General features: G+C 42.9%; 5 protein-coding genes across 5 annotated transcripts; all 5 read left to right on the top strand.

The window, feature by feature from the left end:
• Window positions 1-436: 436 nt before the first annotated feature.
• LOC311491363 (protocadherin beta-16-like) lies at window positions 437-3,109 on the top strand (the record flags this gene model as incomplete). The annotated part of the gene is made up of 1 exon (XM_084549268.1): window positions 437-3,109. Exon 1 carries the CDS (start codon window positions 674-676, stop codon window positions 3,107-3,109), a length of 2,436 nt encoding a protein of 811 aa, XP_084405394.1. The 5' UTR covers window positions 437-673.
• Window positions 3,099-9,277, top strand: LOC311491362 (uncharacterized protein; the record flags this gene model as incomplete). The annotated part of the gene is made up of 2 exons (XM_084549267.1): window positions 3,099-6,159; window positions 6,861-9,277. Exons 1-2 carry the CDS (start codon window positions 3,738-3,740, stop codon window positions 9,275-9,277), a joined length of 4,839 nt encoding a protein of 1,612 aa, XP_084405393.1. The 5' UTR covers window positions 3,099-3,737.
• Window positions 9,278-9,518: 241 nt separating this feature from the next.
• LOC311491437 (protocadherin beta-16-like) lies at window positions 9,519-12,383 on the top strand. Its single transcript, XM_084549365.1, has one exon. The coding sequence runs from the start codon at window positions 9,873-9,875 to the stop codon at window positions 12,360-12,362; it is 2,490 nt and encodes an 829-aa protein (XP_084405491.1). The 5' UTR covers window positions 9,519-9,872; the 3' UTR covers window positions 12,363-12,383.
• Window positions 12,384-13,238: 855 nt separating this feature from the next.
• On the top strand, window positions 13,239-15,773 carry LOC311491466 (protocadherin beta-16-like; the record flags this gene model as incomplete). Its single annotated transcript, XM_084549394.1, has 1 exon — window positions 13,239-15,773. The coding sequence occupies one exon, from the start codon at window positions 13,239-13,241 to the stop codon at window positions 15,630-15,632; it is 2,394 nt and encodes a 797-aa protein (XP_084405520.1). The 3' UTR covers window positions 15,633-15,773.
• A 423-nt stretch (window positions 15,774-16,196) lies between these two features.
• Window positions 16,197-18,810, top strand: LOC311491361 (protocadherin gamma-A2-like; the record flags this gene model as incomplete). Its single annotated transcript, XM_084549266.1, has 1 exon — window positions 16,197-18,810. Exon 1 carries the CDS (start codon window positions 16,378-16,380, stop codon window positions 18,808-18,810), a length of 2,433 nt encoding a protein of 810 aa, XP_084405392.1. The 5' UTR covers window positions 16,197-16,377.
• Between the last annotated feature and the right edge of the window lie 5 nt (window positions 18,811-18,815).

The raw sequence follows: 18,815 nt of genomic DNA, 5'->3' as shown, positions 1-18,815 counted from the left end.
TCATGGCATGCTTGTCGTGCAGCCTTTTAAGTGACTTATACTTTGCTCAGTTTGTGATATGTTATCTGTTATGCTGGCACAGGCTCGTATGGAGAAGGGATTTGAGTACAGTTGTATTTTGTTCTTTTCATATTACATATTTGTGAAAGAATGTTTCCTTCTACTCTTAAAGCTTCAGATCGTGTTAATAGCCTACCAACTGCTCACCTAGATCTCTATTGAGTCAATCCTATAACACAGATAAACCGATATGTTACTGAGATATTTAATAAATTGACATAGACTTGTACTACTACTACTACTAATAATAACAACAATAATAATAATAATAATTAAAATAATCATAATTTCCTTAATTTTTCCTGATCAGCTATCTGTTGTCCTTCTTGTCCCAGCGTTTGCTGTTTGTTGTACTGAACACAAAGGTCCGCTATTGGCCAGAGTGTGGCAGTCTTTGATAGGGCTTATAAATGTACCTCCCCTTACATTGGGACCTGGTGGACAATGAAGCAGACACTAAACGCCTTCTATCGTTTGCATGGAAAACTGCTCGCTGAAACCGAACGCTGCTCTCCTTTGTTGAATATATCTTTGGCACAAGACTGGAAATTTTAACGACATTTACGTGGATTATATCTTTATTAAACGGACGAAGGAATATCCCGACATAACAATGAGACGGCAAGTACTGTTGTTCTTCTCGGTTCTCTTTCTCCCCTCGGTGTTGGGGCAGGTCAGCTACTCCATTCCCGAGGAAATGGAGAAAGGCTCACTAGTCTGTAATGTAGCTCAGGATTTAGGTTTGGATTTTAAAAGACTCAAATCGGGGAGAGCTCGCATTCATTCGGGAGACAGTACAGAATATATCGAGCTGAGTAGAGACAGGGGTGTGCTGCTTATCAAAGAGAGAATAGACAGAGAGACGCTGTGTGGAGACACGACGCCCTGCGCTTTACATTTACAGATGATTCTGGAAAATCCGATGGAACTGTTTCGAATAACGATAGAAATCACAGACATAAATGATAACGCTCCCAGCTTTGCCTCAACCGAGAAGCGATTTGAAATCAGCGAGTCAGCCGTTATCGGGTCTAAATTTGTACTTGAAAAGGCAATCGACGCTGACATTGGCACTAACGGGCTCCAAAGCTATTCTCTTAATCCAACAAACAACTTTGCGCTGAAACTAGAGAATCAAGCGGATGGAAGTAAAAAGGTAGAAATGGTCTTGCAGAAGCCTCTGGATCGAGAGCAAGACGAACGGATATCACTGTTATTAACTGCTCTGGATGGCGGACAGCCGCGTATGACGGGTACGATGCAAATAACTGTTAACGTGTTAGATATAAACGACAATGCGCCGATTTTCACCAAGTCAGTATACAAGGCAACACTAACGGAAAATTCACCGAGGGGCACCAGTGTCATAACTGTTAGTGCATCTGATAAAGATGGAGGCTCTCACGGGGAAATATCATATGCAATTTCAAGCAGCAGACGTCGTTTATCTGACCTGTTTCAGATCAATACAAAAACAGGAGAAGTTGTCTTGATTGGTGAAATCGACTACGAAAAAACGAAGCTATTTCAAATAGATATCGAAGCTACAGATAACGGAGGGCTCTCTGACTCCAGTAAGATTCTAATAGATATCACGGATGTCAATGACAATAGCCCTCAGATGAAAATACTCTCTAAATCAGACACCGTTTTAGAAGACTCTCCCGAGAATACCGTAATTGCTATGTTAAGCGTAAATGACCCCGATTCTGACAGGAATGGTGAGGTGAAATGCAACATTAATGATGACATTCCTTTTAAAATACAAAATACAATGAATGGATTTTATAGTTTGGTAACCGAGGTTGCTTTAGATAGAGAAGCTGCACCTCAATATAATATCACAGTGACCTGCTCTGATGAGGGAGTGCCCTCCCTCTCCAGCAGCGTCACTCTCACCTTACAGATCTCAGATGTGAATGACAACATCCCTGTCTTTGAGAGGAGCTCATACGAGGCCTATATTGTAGAAAACAACACACCAGGCCTCTCTATATTCACAGTGAAAGCCAGAGACGCTGACTGGAACCAGAATGCCCGTGTTTCTTACATACTGGAGGACTCCTCTGTTAACGGTGTGCCAGTCTCCTCATATGTGTCCCTTAGTGCTGATAGTGGAGTCATCCATGCAGTGCGCTCTTTTGACTATGAGCAGATCAAAGATTTCCAGTTCCGTATAAAAGCTCAGGATGGAGGCTCTCCTCCACTCAGCAGCAACGTGACAGTGAAAATGAGCATCCAGGACCAGAACGACAACCCTCCTCAGGTTCTATATCCAGTCCAGACTGGAGGCTCTCTGGTGGCTGAGATGGTTCCTCGTTCAGCAGATGTGGGCTATCTGGTGACTAAAGTGGTGGCTGTTGATGTGGACTCTGGACAGAATGCCTGGCTCTCCTATAAACTGCAGAAATCCACAGACAGGGCACTGTTTGAAGTGGGCTTACAGAATGGAGAAATCAGAACTATCCGCCAAGTGACTGATAAAGATGCTGTGAAACAAAGACTGACTGTTATAGTGGAGGACAACGGGCAGCCCTCTCGTTCAGCTACAGTCATTGTTAACATGGCGGTGGCGGACAGCTTCCCTGAAGTGCTGTCGGAGTTCACTGACTTTCCACACGACAAGGAGTACAATGACAACCTGACTTTTTACTTAGTGTTGGCTCTGGCTGTAGTTTCCTTCCTCTTCATCACGTGTTTAGTGGTTATCATATCAGTGAAAATCTACAGGTGGAGACAGTCTCGCATCCTGTATCACTCCAGCCTCCCTGTGATTCCATATTATCCACCACGTTACTCAGACACTTTGGGGACAGGGACTCTCCAACACGTGTACAATTACGAGGTGTGCAGGACGACTGACTCCAGAAAGAGTGACTGTAAGTTCGGCAGAGCTGGTAGTCAGAACGTGTTGATAATGGACCCCAGTTCTACAGGGACGATGCAGCGGATGCAGAGTGAGAAGAGCATCCTGGATGAACCAGACTCTCCTCTAGAGGTTGGTCAAATGGGGTTAATTTTTATTGTAAAGTACATTTATCCGATATGAGACAGATACTCCTGTTTTAAGTCGTAATTTATGTCATACTTCAGCACTTCGGACAGCGACAAATACGGCACAGTTCCACACTGTTTTCCCCTCGTAGCTTTCTATGCATATGGGTTTTTTTTTTTCCCCTTATACATTTTCTTTAGTTTGCTATTTTCCATTCAAATGACTGAATGTCTATCATCACTAATTTCAAATCCCTTAATGTGTACGGTGTGTAGGATGTGTTCTTTTGTTATGTTCTTCTTATTTTCCTCAGTATAGATAGCATATTGGAATTTGCATGGCTTTTTTATTGTATTCTTTTGTACTTCCACGATATGAACTCTTAGGGCCGCTGTTGCCCAGTGTGTTGAACCTTTGAATTGCTCTCGTAACACATCCTCCCAGTCGTCGTCCTGAGCTGTTATTGAGGCACAGTCTCAGACGAAGAACGCGCATTTCGGAGATCGTTTCATTTTAGTGGACAACTACAGATGAGATTGCTTTTTGAATTTGGAGATTCAAATATTTTTTTTCTTCGGATTCATTTCACATGTGACGGAATCGTACTCGTAAAACGGAATCTTATTCGTTAAACGGAATAAAACACGGTAGATCTGGCTTGTCAGCGGTGTCGGACAGAACAATGAAACGGCAAGTACTGGTGATCTCCATCTTCTGCCTCAGTTATGTGATCGGGCAGGTTACCTACTCTATTCCGGAGGAAATGGCAAAAGGTTCTTTGGTCGGCAACATAGCACAAGATTTAGGTTTAGATGTCAAGCGACTTAAGTCTGGCAAAGCTCGTATTTACACAGGCGACAGTGCTCAGTATATCGAGCTGAATAGAGAAAGGGGAGTCCTCCTCATTAAAGAAAAAATAGACCGCGAAGCGCTCTGCAGACAGACAACGCCTTGTGCTTTACATTTTCAAATCACGTTAGAGAGCCCATTAGAATTGTTCCCCGTTACTGTTGAAATTACCGACATCAATGATAATGCTCCACTATTCCTGAAGGAGGAGAGGGTGTTTGAAATAAGCGAATCCGCGGTCATTGGCTCTAAATTCATGCTAGAGAAAGCCATTGACCCTGACATCGGACTAAATGGTCTTCAGAGGTACACTCTTAAACCGAGTGACAACTTTATGCTTAAACTGCATACTCAGTCTGATGGAAGCAAGAAAGTAGAAATGATTTTGCAAAAGCCTTTGGACAGAGAGAAACAAGATCATATATCTTTAATTTTGACAGCGGAGGATGGAGGGGAACCTCTCATGTCAGGAACAATGCGGATTCAAGTTACCGTACTCGATGCAAACGACAATGCACCTGTTTTTAGTAAAACTATTTACAGAGCAAGCATTACAGAAAACGCTGTAAAGGGGACACTCGTCACGAAGGTTACTGCTTCTGATGCAGACAAGGGCTCAAATGGAGAAGTGACTTATGTAATTGGAAATAGCATGGATACTGTTTCAAAGTTATTTCACATTAATAGTGAAGGTGGTGTGATATTAGATGGCCCAATAGACTATGAAAAGGAAAAAATATACAACCTCGATATAGAAGCAATCGATCAAGGAGGGCTCTCTGACTCCAGTAAGATAATAATTGATGTTATTGACGTGAATGACAATAGCCCAATTGTAAATATGATATCAGCATCAGGTTCGGTGCCAGAAGATTCAGCCGAAAAGACAGTGATAGCTTTAATAAGTGTAAATGATCCAGATTCTGACAATAATGGCAAAGTCACTTGTGTGATAAGTGAAAATATCCCCTTTAATATTAAATTTACCAACAATAATTTCTATAGCTTAGTGACAGACAGTGATTTAGACAGAGAGAGAGCCTCTGAGTATAATATCACAGTGACCTGCTCTGATGAGGGAGTGCCCTCTCTCTCCAGCAGCGTCACTTTCACCTTACAAATCTCAGATGTAAATGACAACGCTCCTGTCTTTGATAGGAGCTCATATGAGGCCTACATTGTAGAAAACAACACACCAGGCCTCTCTGTATTCACAGTGAAAGCCAGAGACGCTGACTGGAACCAGAATGCTCGTGTTTCTTACATACTGGAGGACTCCTCTGTTAACGGAGTACCAGTCTCCTCATATGTGTCCGTTAGTGCTGATAGTGGAGTCATCCATGCAGTGCGCTCTTTTGACTACGAGCAGATAAAAGATTTCCAGTTCAGAGTAAAAGCTCAGGATGGAGGCTCTCCTCCACTCAGTAGCAATGTGACCGTTAAAATAATGATCCAGGACCAGAACGACAATCCCCCTCAGGTTCTGTATCCAGTCCAGACTGGTGGCTCTCTGGTGGCTGAGATGCTGCCTCGTTCAGCAGATATGGGCTATCTGGTGACTAAAGTGGTGGCTGTTGATGTGGACTCTGGACAGAATGCCTGGCTCTCCTATAAACTGCAGAAAGCCACAGACAGGGCGCTGTTTGAAGTGGGCTTACAGAATGGAGAAATCAGAACTATCCGCCAAGTGACTGATAAAGATGCTGTGAAACAAAGACTGACTGTTATAGTGGAGGACAACGGGCAGCCCTCTCGTTCAGCTACAGTCATTGTTAACGTGGCAGTGGCAGACAGCTTCCCTGAAGTGCTGTCGGAGTTCACTGACTTTCCACACGACAAGGAGTACAATGACAACCTGACTTTTTACTTAGTCTTGGCTCTGGCTGTAGTTTCCTTCCTCTTCATCACGTGTTTAGTGGTCATCATATCAGTGAAAATCTACAGGTGGAGACAGTCTCGCATCATGTATCATTCTAACCTCCCTGTGATTCCATATTATCCACCACGTTACTCAGACACTTTGGGGACAGGGACTCTCCAACACGTGTACAATTACGAGGTGTGCAGGACGACTGACTCCAGAAAGAGTGACTGCAAGTTCGGCAGAGCTGGTAGTCAGAACGTGTTGATAATGGACCCCAGTTCTACAGGAACGATGCAGCGGATGCAGAGTGAGAAGAGCATCCTGGATGAACCAGACTCTCCTCTAGAGGTTAGACTGTTACAACATATGACTTCTTATCTTTTTACAACTGGTTAAAATTACATGAAATGAGTTGCAGTTCTTTACTCAGTCGTATAACATTTCAGTACCATAGACAGTGACAGAGTTGGTCTTTGAAAGTGTTTTGTCTTCACTGTTTATATCCATGAAATTTTCATCTATATGTCTTTTTACTCTTATGGGGAAGTACATTCATGCAACAATCTTCTCATAGTATATTTATAAATGCCAACTCAGTACCCTTCATTACTGAACCCCCAGTTGCTGTAAATGTGTATGTGTGTGTGCTTGCGTGAGTATCAATAGATAGAAAGGCGCTATAAAAAAACAAGGCCGTTTACCATTTACAACATACCCGCATAACACTGTATCGCTTTGTGTTATGTTCTTTAATCAAAAGCAGATAGTGTTATTTTTAAATGAATTTCCTGCAGTTTCGCATTATGTACTCTTAGTGACGCTGTAGTCCACCATGTTCCTCTGAAAGAGGATTTTGTCAGCAGCACCTCCCCATCTTAAAACGCCAACGAAGAGAGAAGCATTTTCGATAGAACACACGACGCGTTAGAGCCGGGACAAAAACACCTATCTTGCTTGGACTATTTTCTTTGTTGTGGAATATGGACTGATTTTCCTCCACCTGGAATTGACACTGATTGGTTTTATTCTATAGATAAACGTTTTTTTGTTTGTTGGTTTTTGTTTTTTTGTTTTTTTTCTGCTGTAACGTAGTATCCAGGAGAACAATGAAACGGCAAGTACTGTTTTTCATCTCGGTCCTGTTTGTCAGTCCGGTGCCTGGGCAAGTCAGCTACTCCATTGATGAGGAAATGCCAGTGGGTTCCGTAGTTGGGAAAATTGCAGAGGATTTAGGTTTAGATGTAGAGCGACTGAAATCGCGTAAGGCTCGTGTCTTTTTTGGTGACAGCAGAGAGTACATTGAGCTCAATAAAGACAGGGGAGTGCTCCTAATCAAAGAGCGAATAGACAGAGAGACGTTCTGCGGCCAGACAATGCCCTGTGCTCTGCACTTCCAAATCATCTTAGAAAAACCTATTGAATTTTACAGAATAATAGTGGAGATTGTGGACATGAATGATAACCCTCCCGTCTTTGAGAAAGGCGACATCAGTTTTAAAATAAGCGAGTCCGCTGTCACCGGATCGAAATTTGATCTAGAACGGGCGGTGGATTTAGATGTCGGAATAAATGGTCTCCAATCCTACGTCCTCAAACCAACTGATAATTTCGCTCTAAAATTACACAATCAAGCAGACGGCTCTAGGAATGTTGAAATGATATTAAAACAACCTCTCGATAGAGAAAAAAACGAACATCTGTCTTTAGTGTTGACGGCTGTAGATGGAGGAGAGCCTCAAATGTCTGGAACAATGCAAATTTTCATCACTGTGTTAGATGCGAATGATAATGCACCCGTTTTCACGAAGGCGGTATATAAAGCCACTGTTGCAGAAAATTCACCAAAGGGAACAATTGTAACTAAAGTGAGTGCATCAGACGCTGATCAAGGATCGAATGGAAGAATAACGTATTCGATCAGAAATACCTTAGATGATGTCAGACATTTGTTCGAAGTAAATGAACACACAGGAGAGGTTAGATTAACTGGAAACATTGATTATGAAAAGTCACGAAATTACCAAATAAATGTACGTGCAAGTGACGACGGAGGCCTCACAGACACATGCAAAGTAATAGTCGACATTACAGATGTAAATGACAATAATCCCCTTATAAATGTAATGTCTGAAACAGATATTATATCTGAAGATATCAAAAGCAACACCGTTGTAACAATAATTAATATCCAAGACATAGACGATGGAGAGAATGGAAGAGTCAGATGCACCATAAATGATAATATCCCGTTCTTATTAAAGTCTACAGAAAATAATTTCTACAGCTTGGTGACAGACAGTGATTTAGACAGAGAGAGAACGTCTGAGTATAATATTACAGTGACCTGCTCTGATGAGGGAGTACCCTCCCTCTCCAGCAGCGTAAGGCTCACCTTAAAGATCTCAGATGTGAATGACAACGCTCCAGTTTTTGAGAAGAGCTCATATGAGGCCTACATTGTAGAAAACAACACACCAGGCCTCTCTATATTCACAGTTAAAGCCAGAGACGCTGACTGGAACCAGAATGCCCGTGTTTCTTACATACTGGAGGACTCCTCTGTTAACGGAGTGCCAATCTCCTCATATGTGTCCCTTAGTGCTGATAGTGGAGTCATCCATGCAGTGCGCTCTTTTGACTACGAGCAGATCAAAGATTTTCAGTTCCGCGTAAAAGCTCAGGATGGAGGCTCTCCTCCACTCAGTAGCAATGTGACAGTGAAAATAATGATCCAGGACCAGAACGACAACCCTCCTCAGGTTCTGTATCCAGTCCAGACTGGAGGCTCTCTGGTGGCTGAGATGGTTCCTCGTTCAACAGATGTGGGCTATCTGGTGACTAAAGTGGTGGCTGTTGATGTGGACTCTGGACAGAATGCCTGGCTCTCCTATAAACTGCAGAAAGCCACAGACAGGGCGCTGTTTGAAGTGGGCTTACAGAATGGAGAAATCAGAACTATCCGCCAAGTGACTGATAAAGATGCTGTGAAACAAAGACTGACTGTTATAGTGGAGGACAACGGGCAGCCCTCTCGTTCAGCTACAGTCATTGTTAATGTGGCGGTGGCGGACAGCTTCCCTGAAGTGCTGTCGGAGTTCACTGACTTTCCACACGACAAGGAGTACAATGACAACCTGACTTTTTACTTAGTGTTGGCTCTGGCTGTAGTTTCCTTCCTCTTCATCACGTGTTTAGTGGTTATCATATCAGTGAAAATCTACAGGTGGAGACAGTCTCGCATCCTGTATCACTCCAACCTCCCTGTGATTCCATATTATCCACCACGTTACTCAGACACTTTGGGGACAGGGACTCTCCAACACGTGTACAATTACGAGGTGTGCAGGACGACTGACTCCAGAAAGAGTGACTGCAAGTTCGGCAGAGCTGGTAGTCAGAACGTGTTGATAATGGACCCCAGTTCTACAGGGACGATACAGCGGATCCAGAATGAGAAGAGCATCCTGGATGAACCAGACTCTCCTCTAGAGGTTAGAATTTTGCAGTAGTGACAAACAACATTTATTTTTATTTTTTTCTAGTGTTTTTTGTTTCATTTGCACTCCATTACGCTTCAGCACCTCGGAGAGCGAAAGTGTAGCATCTCCCGCTCTTTCCTGTCTCCTTATATTTCTCATTTACTTAATGGTTTTCTGTTTCATTCAGACTACAATTGCATGTTTCTTTTGTGGAAATTGATTTGCATTTTAGTACGAGTTTGTTATATAAAACATTACCCTTACTGTTCATTATATTGCATTTTATTCATGAAATTTCTGATATCAAAAGCCATGCATTAGTTTTTACTTATAAATGCAGTTTCGTGTTTTGAACTCTGTGCGCCGCTGTTGACCAACACCGTGATGAAAACAGATACGTACACGAGGACGTCCTCTGTCTTCCAACAGAGGCGAATCACTTCTATGCATACCGCATCGTCGACGGTGGATGTAACAGCAGGCACGGAATATCAATTAGGAATAATTTTGTCGTTCGACTTTTGCTGTAAAGCAATCGTTTGCTTGTCTGATCTTCACCGGTAAAGCGGATTGCAAAAGGGGGAGAACATTTTACTTTGGTTCGACGGATGTGCCTGATAGAACAATGAAACGGCAAGTACTGTTGTTGTTCTCGGTCGTCTTTCTGCGATCCGTGCTCGGCCAGGTCAGCTACTCCATTCCCGAGGAAATGGCCAAAGGCTCTTTGGTCGGTAACATAGCTCAGGATTTAGGTTTAGATGTTAAACGGTTACAAGCGGGCAAAGCTCGCATCCACACGGGAGACAGTGTCGAGTACATTCAGCTTAACAAGGAAAGGGGACTCCTCACTATGAAAGAAAAGATAGACCGTGAAGCTCTCTGTGGCCAGACAACGCCTTGTGCTTTACATTTTCAGATTGCATTAGAAAACCCGATAGAAATCTTTCCCGTAACCGTCGAAATCACGGATATCAATGACAATTCTCCCGTATTCGAAAAGGAGGAGAGGAGGTTTGAAATAAGCGAGACTGCAGTCATCGGCTCTAAGTTCATGCTAGAGAAAGCAATAGACCCAGACATAGGACTGAATGGTCTTCAGAGCTACACACTGAAGCCCAACGACAATTTTATTCTTAAACTGCACGGTCAGTCTGACGGCGGAAAAAAGGTCGAAATGATTTTACAGAAACCCCTCGATAGAGAGAAGCAGGAATATGCATCACTGTTATTAACGGCTGTAGATGGAGGAGAGCCGCAAAGATCTGGGACTATGCAAATTCATATTACAGTATTAGACGCTAATGATAACGCTCCTGTTTTTACGCAAGCTTTTTACAAGGCAGGACTCAAAGAGAATTGTGTTAAGGGTACACTCATTACCAAAGTGAGTGCCTCTGATGCAGACAAAGGCTCCAATGGAGAGGTTAGCTACGTAATAGGCAATAGCATGACAGGCGTGTCAAAATTATTCCACATAACAGAAGACGGTCATCTTATATTAAATGGCATTGTAGATTATGAAAAGGCCAGAAAGTATGAGATTGATGTTGAGGCAGTGGACCGAGGAGGTCTTTCTGATTCTAGCAAAGTGATTATTGATGTAAGTGACATTAATGACAACAGTCCTGTTATAAAAATAATTTCATCTTCAAATTCAATAGGAGAAGGTTCACTTTCCAACACAGTGGTGGCTGTAATGAGTGTAAATGATCCTGATTCTGAAGAAAATGGTAAAGTCCGATGTGTTATTAATAAAAATACACCATTTTCAATTACTTCTACATCGAGTAATTTCTATAGCTTAGTGACAGACAATGATTTAGACAGAGAGAGAGCATCGGAGTATAATATCACAGTGACCTGCTCTGATGAGGGAGTACCCTCCCTCTCCAGCAGCGTCACTCTCACCTTACAGATCTCAGATGTCAATGACAACGCACCTGTCTTTGAGAGGAGCTCATATGAGGCCTACATTGTAGAAAACAACACACCAGGCCTCTCTATATTCACAGTGAAAGCCAGAGACGCTGACTGGAACCAGAATGCCCGTGTTTCTTACATACTGGAGGACTCCTCTATCAATGGAGTGCCACTGTCCTCATATGTATCCGTTAGTGCTGATAGTGGAGTCATCCAAGCAATGCGTTCTTTTGACTACGAGCAGATCAAAGATTTCCATTTCCGTGTTAAAGCGCAGGATGGAGGCTCTCCTCCACTCAGTAGCAATGTGACAGTGAAAATAATGATCCAGGACCAGAATGATAACCCTCCTCAGGTTCTATATCCAGTCCAGACTGGAGGCTCTCTGGTGGCTGAGATGGTGCCTCGTTCAGCAGATGTGGGCTATCTGGTGACTAAAGTGGTGGCTGTTGATGTGGACTCTGGACAGAATGCCTGGCTCTCCTATAAACTACAGAAAGCCACAGACAGGGCGCTGTTTGAAGTGGGCTTACAGAATGGAGAAATCAGAACTATCCGCCAAGTGACTGATAAAGATGCTGTGAAACAAAGACTGACTGTTATAGTGGAGGACAACGGGCAGCCCTCTCGTTCAGCTACAGTCATTGTTAACGTGGCGGTGGCGGACAGCTTCCCTGAAGTGCTGTCGGAGTTCACTGACTATCCACACGACAAGGAGTACAATGACAACCTGACTTTTTACTTAGTGTTGGCTCTGGCTGTAGTTTCCTTCCTCTTCATCACGTGTTTAGTGGTTATCATATCAGTGAAAATCTACAGGTGGAGACAGTCTCGCATCATGTATCACTCCAACCTCCCTGTGATTCCATATTATCCACCACGTTACTCAGACACTTTGGGGACAGGGACTCTCCAACACGTGTACAATTACGAGGTGTGCAGGACGACTGACTCCAGAAAGAGTGACTGTAAGTTCGGCAGAGCTGGTAGTCAGAACGTGTTGATAATGGACCCCAGTTCTACAGGAACGATGCAGCGGATGCAGAGTGAGAAGAGCATCCTGGATGAACCAGACTCTCCTCTAGAGGTTAGAATTTTACAGTTCTGGCAAGCTTTTACTGTTATTATTTTCAGTTCTATGTGCTTAAGTGTCACCATTTACTATCCACGTCGATTCAGTACCTTGGATAGCTGAAAAAAAAAAAAACACTCTTTATTCTCCTATTCACTCTGCATTACCTTAACTGTGTCTGTTTGCACACTACAGCTCAGTATCTTTGTGTTTAGCCAGTACTTCTGCCATTAATTTGGAGGAATTGTTGTGCAGCTTGAGAAAAGTGACACTCAAACAAAACAGTAATCTTTGCTCTACGCTGTAGTAAGCTATTATAGCTGTACCAACACAGTGATGTTTAAAACTCTTACTCTAAAGTTTTGTGCTTTGTTTTGGAAGTTAGAATGCTGTTACATCATGGCATTGGTTTGTACTCGTCCTCGTGAAACGTTTTAATCCTACAGCATTTGCTTAAATTCGTTTGATCCTTTACTTTCAGCACCTTGGAGAGCAATATGTGACAGATACACTGTTTCTGGTATTTTGTGTGACACGAAATAGGCAGTACTCATCGTCATAATTCGAAGGTCATTGATATCTTTTGGATTTTTTTTTTTCTGCACACTAACATAGTATACTAATTGAAATACTTGTGACAATACTTAATCGTAAATTACTCTGGTTATTTTCTCAGTTTTCCAACGTCTGCCATCTTCAAACCTTGTATCTGCAGTTTTGCTTTCTGAACTCAATGGGCCGCTGTTGCCTACGATGTCACAGATGTAATATAGTTACAGCAGCACCGCCTCTCAGTTCCCATGTTTTACAGAGAAAGGGCAAGCACCGACCGCATTGTCTTCGTCTGTGGGGCCGAAATACACCACGGCGGCGCACAACGATCAAAGGTTTATTTCGAATTGGAGGAATATTCACCGTATTTACTTTGGATGACTGCCCATGGTTCTATCGGATTTACGTTAAGGCTGTCTTTTGTTCTTCGCGAGAAAATTGCAAACAATGAGACGGCAAGTACTTCTGTTCGTTTCGGTTCTGTCTCTTAGCTCAGTCCTCGGGCAGGTCAGCTATTCTGTTCCGGAGGAAATGATGAAAGGCTCTTTGGTGGGTAACATAGCTCAGGATTTAGGCTTGGACGTTAAACGACTGAGGTCGGGCAACGCTCGTGTTTATTCTGGCGATAGCAGAGAGTACATCGAACTGAACAACGACAGGGGAGTCCTCCTTATCAAAGAGCGGATAGACAGAGAGGCGTTATGCGGCGATACGACACCGTGCGCTGTGCATTTTCAGATCGTGTTAGAGAATCCTATGGAATTTTACAGCGTAACAGTTGAAATTACAGATATCAACGATAACGCGCCAACCTTTGAGAAAAACGAAATTAAATTCACAATAAGCGAGTCTGCAGTTGTTGGAGCAAAATTTGATCTCGAAAGGGCTGTGGATTCAGATGTAGGTATTAATACAGTCCAAAATTATGTACTTAAGCCAAGTGATAATTTTTTACTTAAACTACACAATCAAGCTGACGGTAAAAATAATGTGGAAATGGTCTTACAAAAAAACCTGGACAGAGAGAAAGATGAGTTAATTTCACTGGTGTTAACTGCAGTAGATGGAGGAGAGCCGCAGATGACGGGAACGATGCAGATTCTCATTACAGTATTAGATGCCAATGATAATGCTCCTGTATTTACGCAGCCGATATACAAAGGCATTGTCGCTGAAAATGCTCCTAAAGGAACTATAGTGACATCTGTTAGTGCGTCAGATGCTGATCATGGGTTAAATGGTAAAATAACATACTCAATCACAAATAGTTTGGATGATGTCAGACATATGTTTCAAATTAATGAGGAAACCGGTGAAGTTAGATTGGTTGGAGGTTTGGATTATGAAAAGAAAAGACATTTTCAGATCAATGTACGTGCAAGGGATAATGGAGGACTAACTGATTCTTGCAAAGTGATAGTAGATGTCGTTGACATAAATGACAATGAACCAACGATTAAAATCATGTCTAAATCAGCCATTATATCAGAGAATGCCACTCCAAACACCGTAGTTACAATGATTAATATTCAAGACCCAGACTCTGCTGAAAATGGTAAAGTGCAATGCTCTATTAATGATAATATTCCTTTCATATTGAAATCGACATCAAATAATTTCTATAATTTAGTGACAGACAGTGATTTAGACAGAGAGAGAGCATCTGAGTATAATATCACAGTAACCTGCTCTGATGAGGGAGTGCCCTCTCTATCCAGCAGTGTCACTCTCACCTTACAGATCTCAGATGTGAATGACAACGCTCCTGTCTATGAGAAGAGCTCATATGAGGCCTACATTGTAGAAAACAACACACCAGGCCTCTCTGTATTCACAGTGAAAGCCAGAGATGCTGACTGGAACCAGAATGCCCGTGTTTCTTACATACTGGAGGACTCCTCTATCAATGGAGTACCAGTCTCCTCATATGTGTCTGTTAGTGCTGATAGTGGCGTCATCCACGCAGTGCGCTCTTTTGACTACGAGCAGATCAAAGATTTCCAGTTCCGAGTCAAAGCTCAGGATGGAGGCTCTCCTCCACTCAGTAGCAATGTGACGGTGAAAGTAATGATCCAGGACCACAACGATAACCCTCCTCAGGTTCTGTATCCAGTCCAGACTGGTGGCTCTCTGGTGGCTGAGATGGTTCCTCGTTCAGCAGATGTGGGCTATCTGGTGACTAAAGTGGTGGCTGTTGATGTGGACTCTGGACAGAATGCCTGGCTCTCCTATAAACTGCAGAAAACCACAGACAGGGCGCTGTTTGAAGTGGGCTTACAGAATGGAGAAATCAGAACTATCCGCCAAGTGACTGATAAAGATGCTGTGAAACAAAGACTGACTGTTATAGTGGAGGACAACGGGCAGCCCTCTCGTTCAGCTACAGTCATTGTTAACGTGGCGGTGGCGGACAGCTTCCCTGAAGTGCTGTCGGAGTTTACAGACTTTCCACACGACAAGGAGTACAATGACAACCTGACTTTTTACTTAGTGTTGGCTCTGGCTGTAGTTTCCTTCCTCTTCATCACGTGTTTAGTGGTTATCATATCAGTGAAAATCTACAGGTGGAGACAGTCTCGCATCCTGTATCACTCCAACCTCCCTGTGATTCCATATTATCCACCACGTTACTCAGACACTTTGGGGACAGGGACTCTCCAACACGTGTACAATTACGAGGTGTGCAGGACGACTGACTCCAGAAAGAGTGACTGTAAGTTCGGCAGAGTTGGTAGTCAGAACGTGTTGATAATGGACCCCAGTTCTACAGGGACGATGCAGCGGATGCAGAGTGAGAAGAGCATCCTGGATGAACCAGACTCTCCTCTAGAGGTTGGTTAATCGAGGTTAATTACAGCAGTTTTGTTTTCATATGTATGCCCCCTTTAATTAATGAATTTATCAGTCACCCGTCCATTATCATTGACAATCTGCAATCAGCACCATGGACAGGGACATTTTAATCACTCTTATCTATACGGGTGTAATATTACTACATATTTATTGTTATTTTAAATGGGCCCTTTTTATGTCTAGCCTTTAAAAAACTTCTTAATTGAGGACAGTTTCAGATGTTAATTATTTTGTCTTTATTTCTTCCTTTCTATACTTTTAAAACCTCAGTGTGTCATGGAGGGTGTTCGTCCTTGAGCTTTACTCCCCTTTTCAAAATATGCTCATCCATTGCCCATTTCTCTTTAATGTAAGCTGTATCTCTTTTTCAAATATCTGCATGTCTACTAAAAGTAACCTCTGTTCAGACATTTAATTTCGATCTATATTTTACATTCCTTCTTTTATAGCAGCATTGCTTGTGTAATATTGACTTTGAACTCAGAGGGACGCTGTTGACCAGTATGACTCCGTTTTAGAGCTGATATGTAGTAGAACCTCCCATCTTCTCCATGTATTTGAGCAAGAAGCAAAACGGGAGCATGGAATAAAAAACACCTACGAGGGGATCGTATAATCTCGGTCGGGAATTTCTCTTTTCTCTTGTGGATTTTTAAGATTTTCTTTGGACAGAAGGTGTGTAATAAGCAAATGTGAAAGGAGACGAAGAGGTTTACAGACGGGCGAAACGACGATGTCAGCCATAACAATGAGACGGCAAGTGCTATTGTTGATTTCGGTCCTCTTCCTCAGTACAGTGCTTGGACAGATCAGTTACTCCATTCCCGAGGAAATGTCGAAAGGCTCTTTTGTTGGTAACATAGTTCAGGACTTAGGTCTGGATGTGAAAAGACTGAAATCCGGCAGAGCTCGCGTTTTTACTCGTGATAGCAGAGAATATATCGAGCTGAACGGAGAAAGAGGAATTCTCCTTCTTAAAGAAAGGATAGACAGGGAGGCGCTTTGTGGTCAAATGACGCCGTGCGCTTTGCATTTTCAGATTTTATTGGAAAATCCGATGGAATTCTACAGCGTTACAGTTGAAATTACAGATATAAATGACAACCCTCCGACCTTCATAAGGAGCGAGGCTCAATTTAATATCAGCGAGTCTGCGCTTAGTGGCACAACGTTCACTTTAGATGGGGCCACAGATCTTGATGTGGGCGAAAACAGTTTAAAAGCATATGGCTTGAAACCAACAGATTTTTTTACTCTTAAAACTAATAATCAAGGAGACGGTAGTAAAAATGTCGAAATGGTGTTGAATGCACCACTGGACAGGGAGAAAAATGAACACTTGACTTTAGTTCTGACTGCGGTGGATGGGGGCGAGCCGCAGATGACAGGAACAATGCAGATTCACATTGCCGTTTTAGACGCAAACGACAATGCTCCTGTATTTACACAGCCTGTTTATAAAGCCTCCGTAAGAGAAAATGCACCAGTGGGAACCGTTGTAGTGACAGTTACTGCCACAGATGCAGATGATGGGTCTAATGGCAGAATAACGTATTCAATTTCAACTATGCTAGACCATGCCCATGGGTTGTTTATAATAAATAAACGAAATGGAGAGGTTACTTTGAATAGAAACATTGATTATGAGAAAGCAAAAACTTTCCAGATTAGCATTCGCGCTACGGATGAAGGTGGCCTAACTGGTTCTTGTAAATTGATTGTCGATGTAGTAGACATGAACGACAACCGTCCTGATATACATATTATGTCGAAATCAAATGTCATATCAGAAGATGCTAAAGCTAACACTGTTGTGACGATGATAAATGTCGAAGATGCAGACTCGTCTGAAAATGGTAAAGTGCAATGCGTCATTAATGACAACAATTATTTCGTATTGAAGTCAACATCAGAAAAATTCTATAGTCTCATGACGGACAGTGATTTAGACAGAGAGAGAGCATCTGAGTATAATATCACAGTGACCTGCTCTGACGAAGGAGTACCCTCCCTCTCTAGCAGTGTCACTCTCACCTTAAAGATCTCAGATGTGAATGACAACGCACCTGTCTTTGAGAGGAGCTCATATGAGGCCTACATTGTAGAAAACAACACACCAGGCCTCTCTATATTCACAGTGAAAGCCAGAGACGCTGACTGGAACCAGAATGCCTGTGTTTCTTACATACTGGAGGACTCCTCTGTTAACGGAGTACCAGTCTCCTCATATGTGTCCATTAGTGCTGATAGTGGAGTCATCCACGCAGTGCGCTCTTTTGACTACGAGCAGATCAAAGATTTCCAGTTCCGAGTCAAAGCTCAGGATGGAGGCTCTCCTCCACTCAGTAGCAATGTGACAGTGAAAATAATGATCCAGGACCAGAACGACAACCCCCCTCAGGTTCTGTATCCAGTCCAGACTGGAGGCTCTCTGGTGGCTGAGATGGTTCCTCGTTCAGCAGATGTGGGCTATCTGGTGACTAAAGTGGTGGCTGTTGATGTGGACTCTGGACAGAATGCCTGGCTCTCCTATAAACTACAGAAAGCAACAGACAGGGCACTGTTTGAAGTGGGCTTACAGAATGGAGAAATCAGAACTATCCGCCAAGTGACTGATAAAGATGCTGTGAAACAAAGATTGACTGTTATAGTGGAGGACAACGGGCAGCCCTCTCGTTCAGCTACAGTCATTGTTAACGTGGCGGTGGCGGACAGCTTCCCTGAAGTGCTGTCGGAGTTCACAGACTTTCCACACGACAAGGAGTACAATGACAACCTGACTTTTTACTTAGTGTTGGCTCTGGCTGTAGTTTCCTTCCTCTTCATCACGTGTTTAGTGGTTATCATATCAGTGAAAATCTACAGGTGGAGACAGTCTCGCATCTTGTATCACTCCAACCTCCCTGTGATTCCATATTATCCACCACGTTACTCAGACACTTTGGGGACAGGGACTCTCCAACACGTGTACAATTACGAGGTGTGCAGGACGACTGACTCCAGAAAGAGTGACTGTAAGTTCGGCAGAGCTGGTAGTCAGAACGTGTTGATAATGGACCCCAGTTCTACAGGGACGATGCAGCGGATGCAGAGTGAGAAGAGCATCCTGGATGAACCAGACTCTCCTCTAGAGGTTAGAATCTTTAGCTATCTATTCACGGTGTAAACCAT

Source organism: Chelon labrosus (assembly GCF_963514085.1).
Source record: "Chelon labrosus genome assembly, chromosome: 8".
Taxonomy (NCBI): domain Eukaryota; kingdom Metazoa; phylum Chordata; class Actinopteri; order Mugiliformes; family Mugilidae; genus Chelon; species Chelon labrosus.
This window is presented reverse-complemented; position numbering and strand designations above follow the sequence as displayed.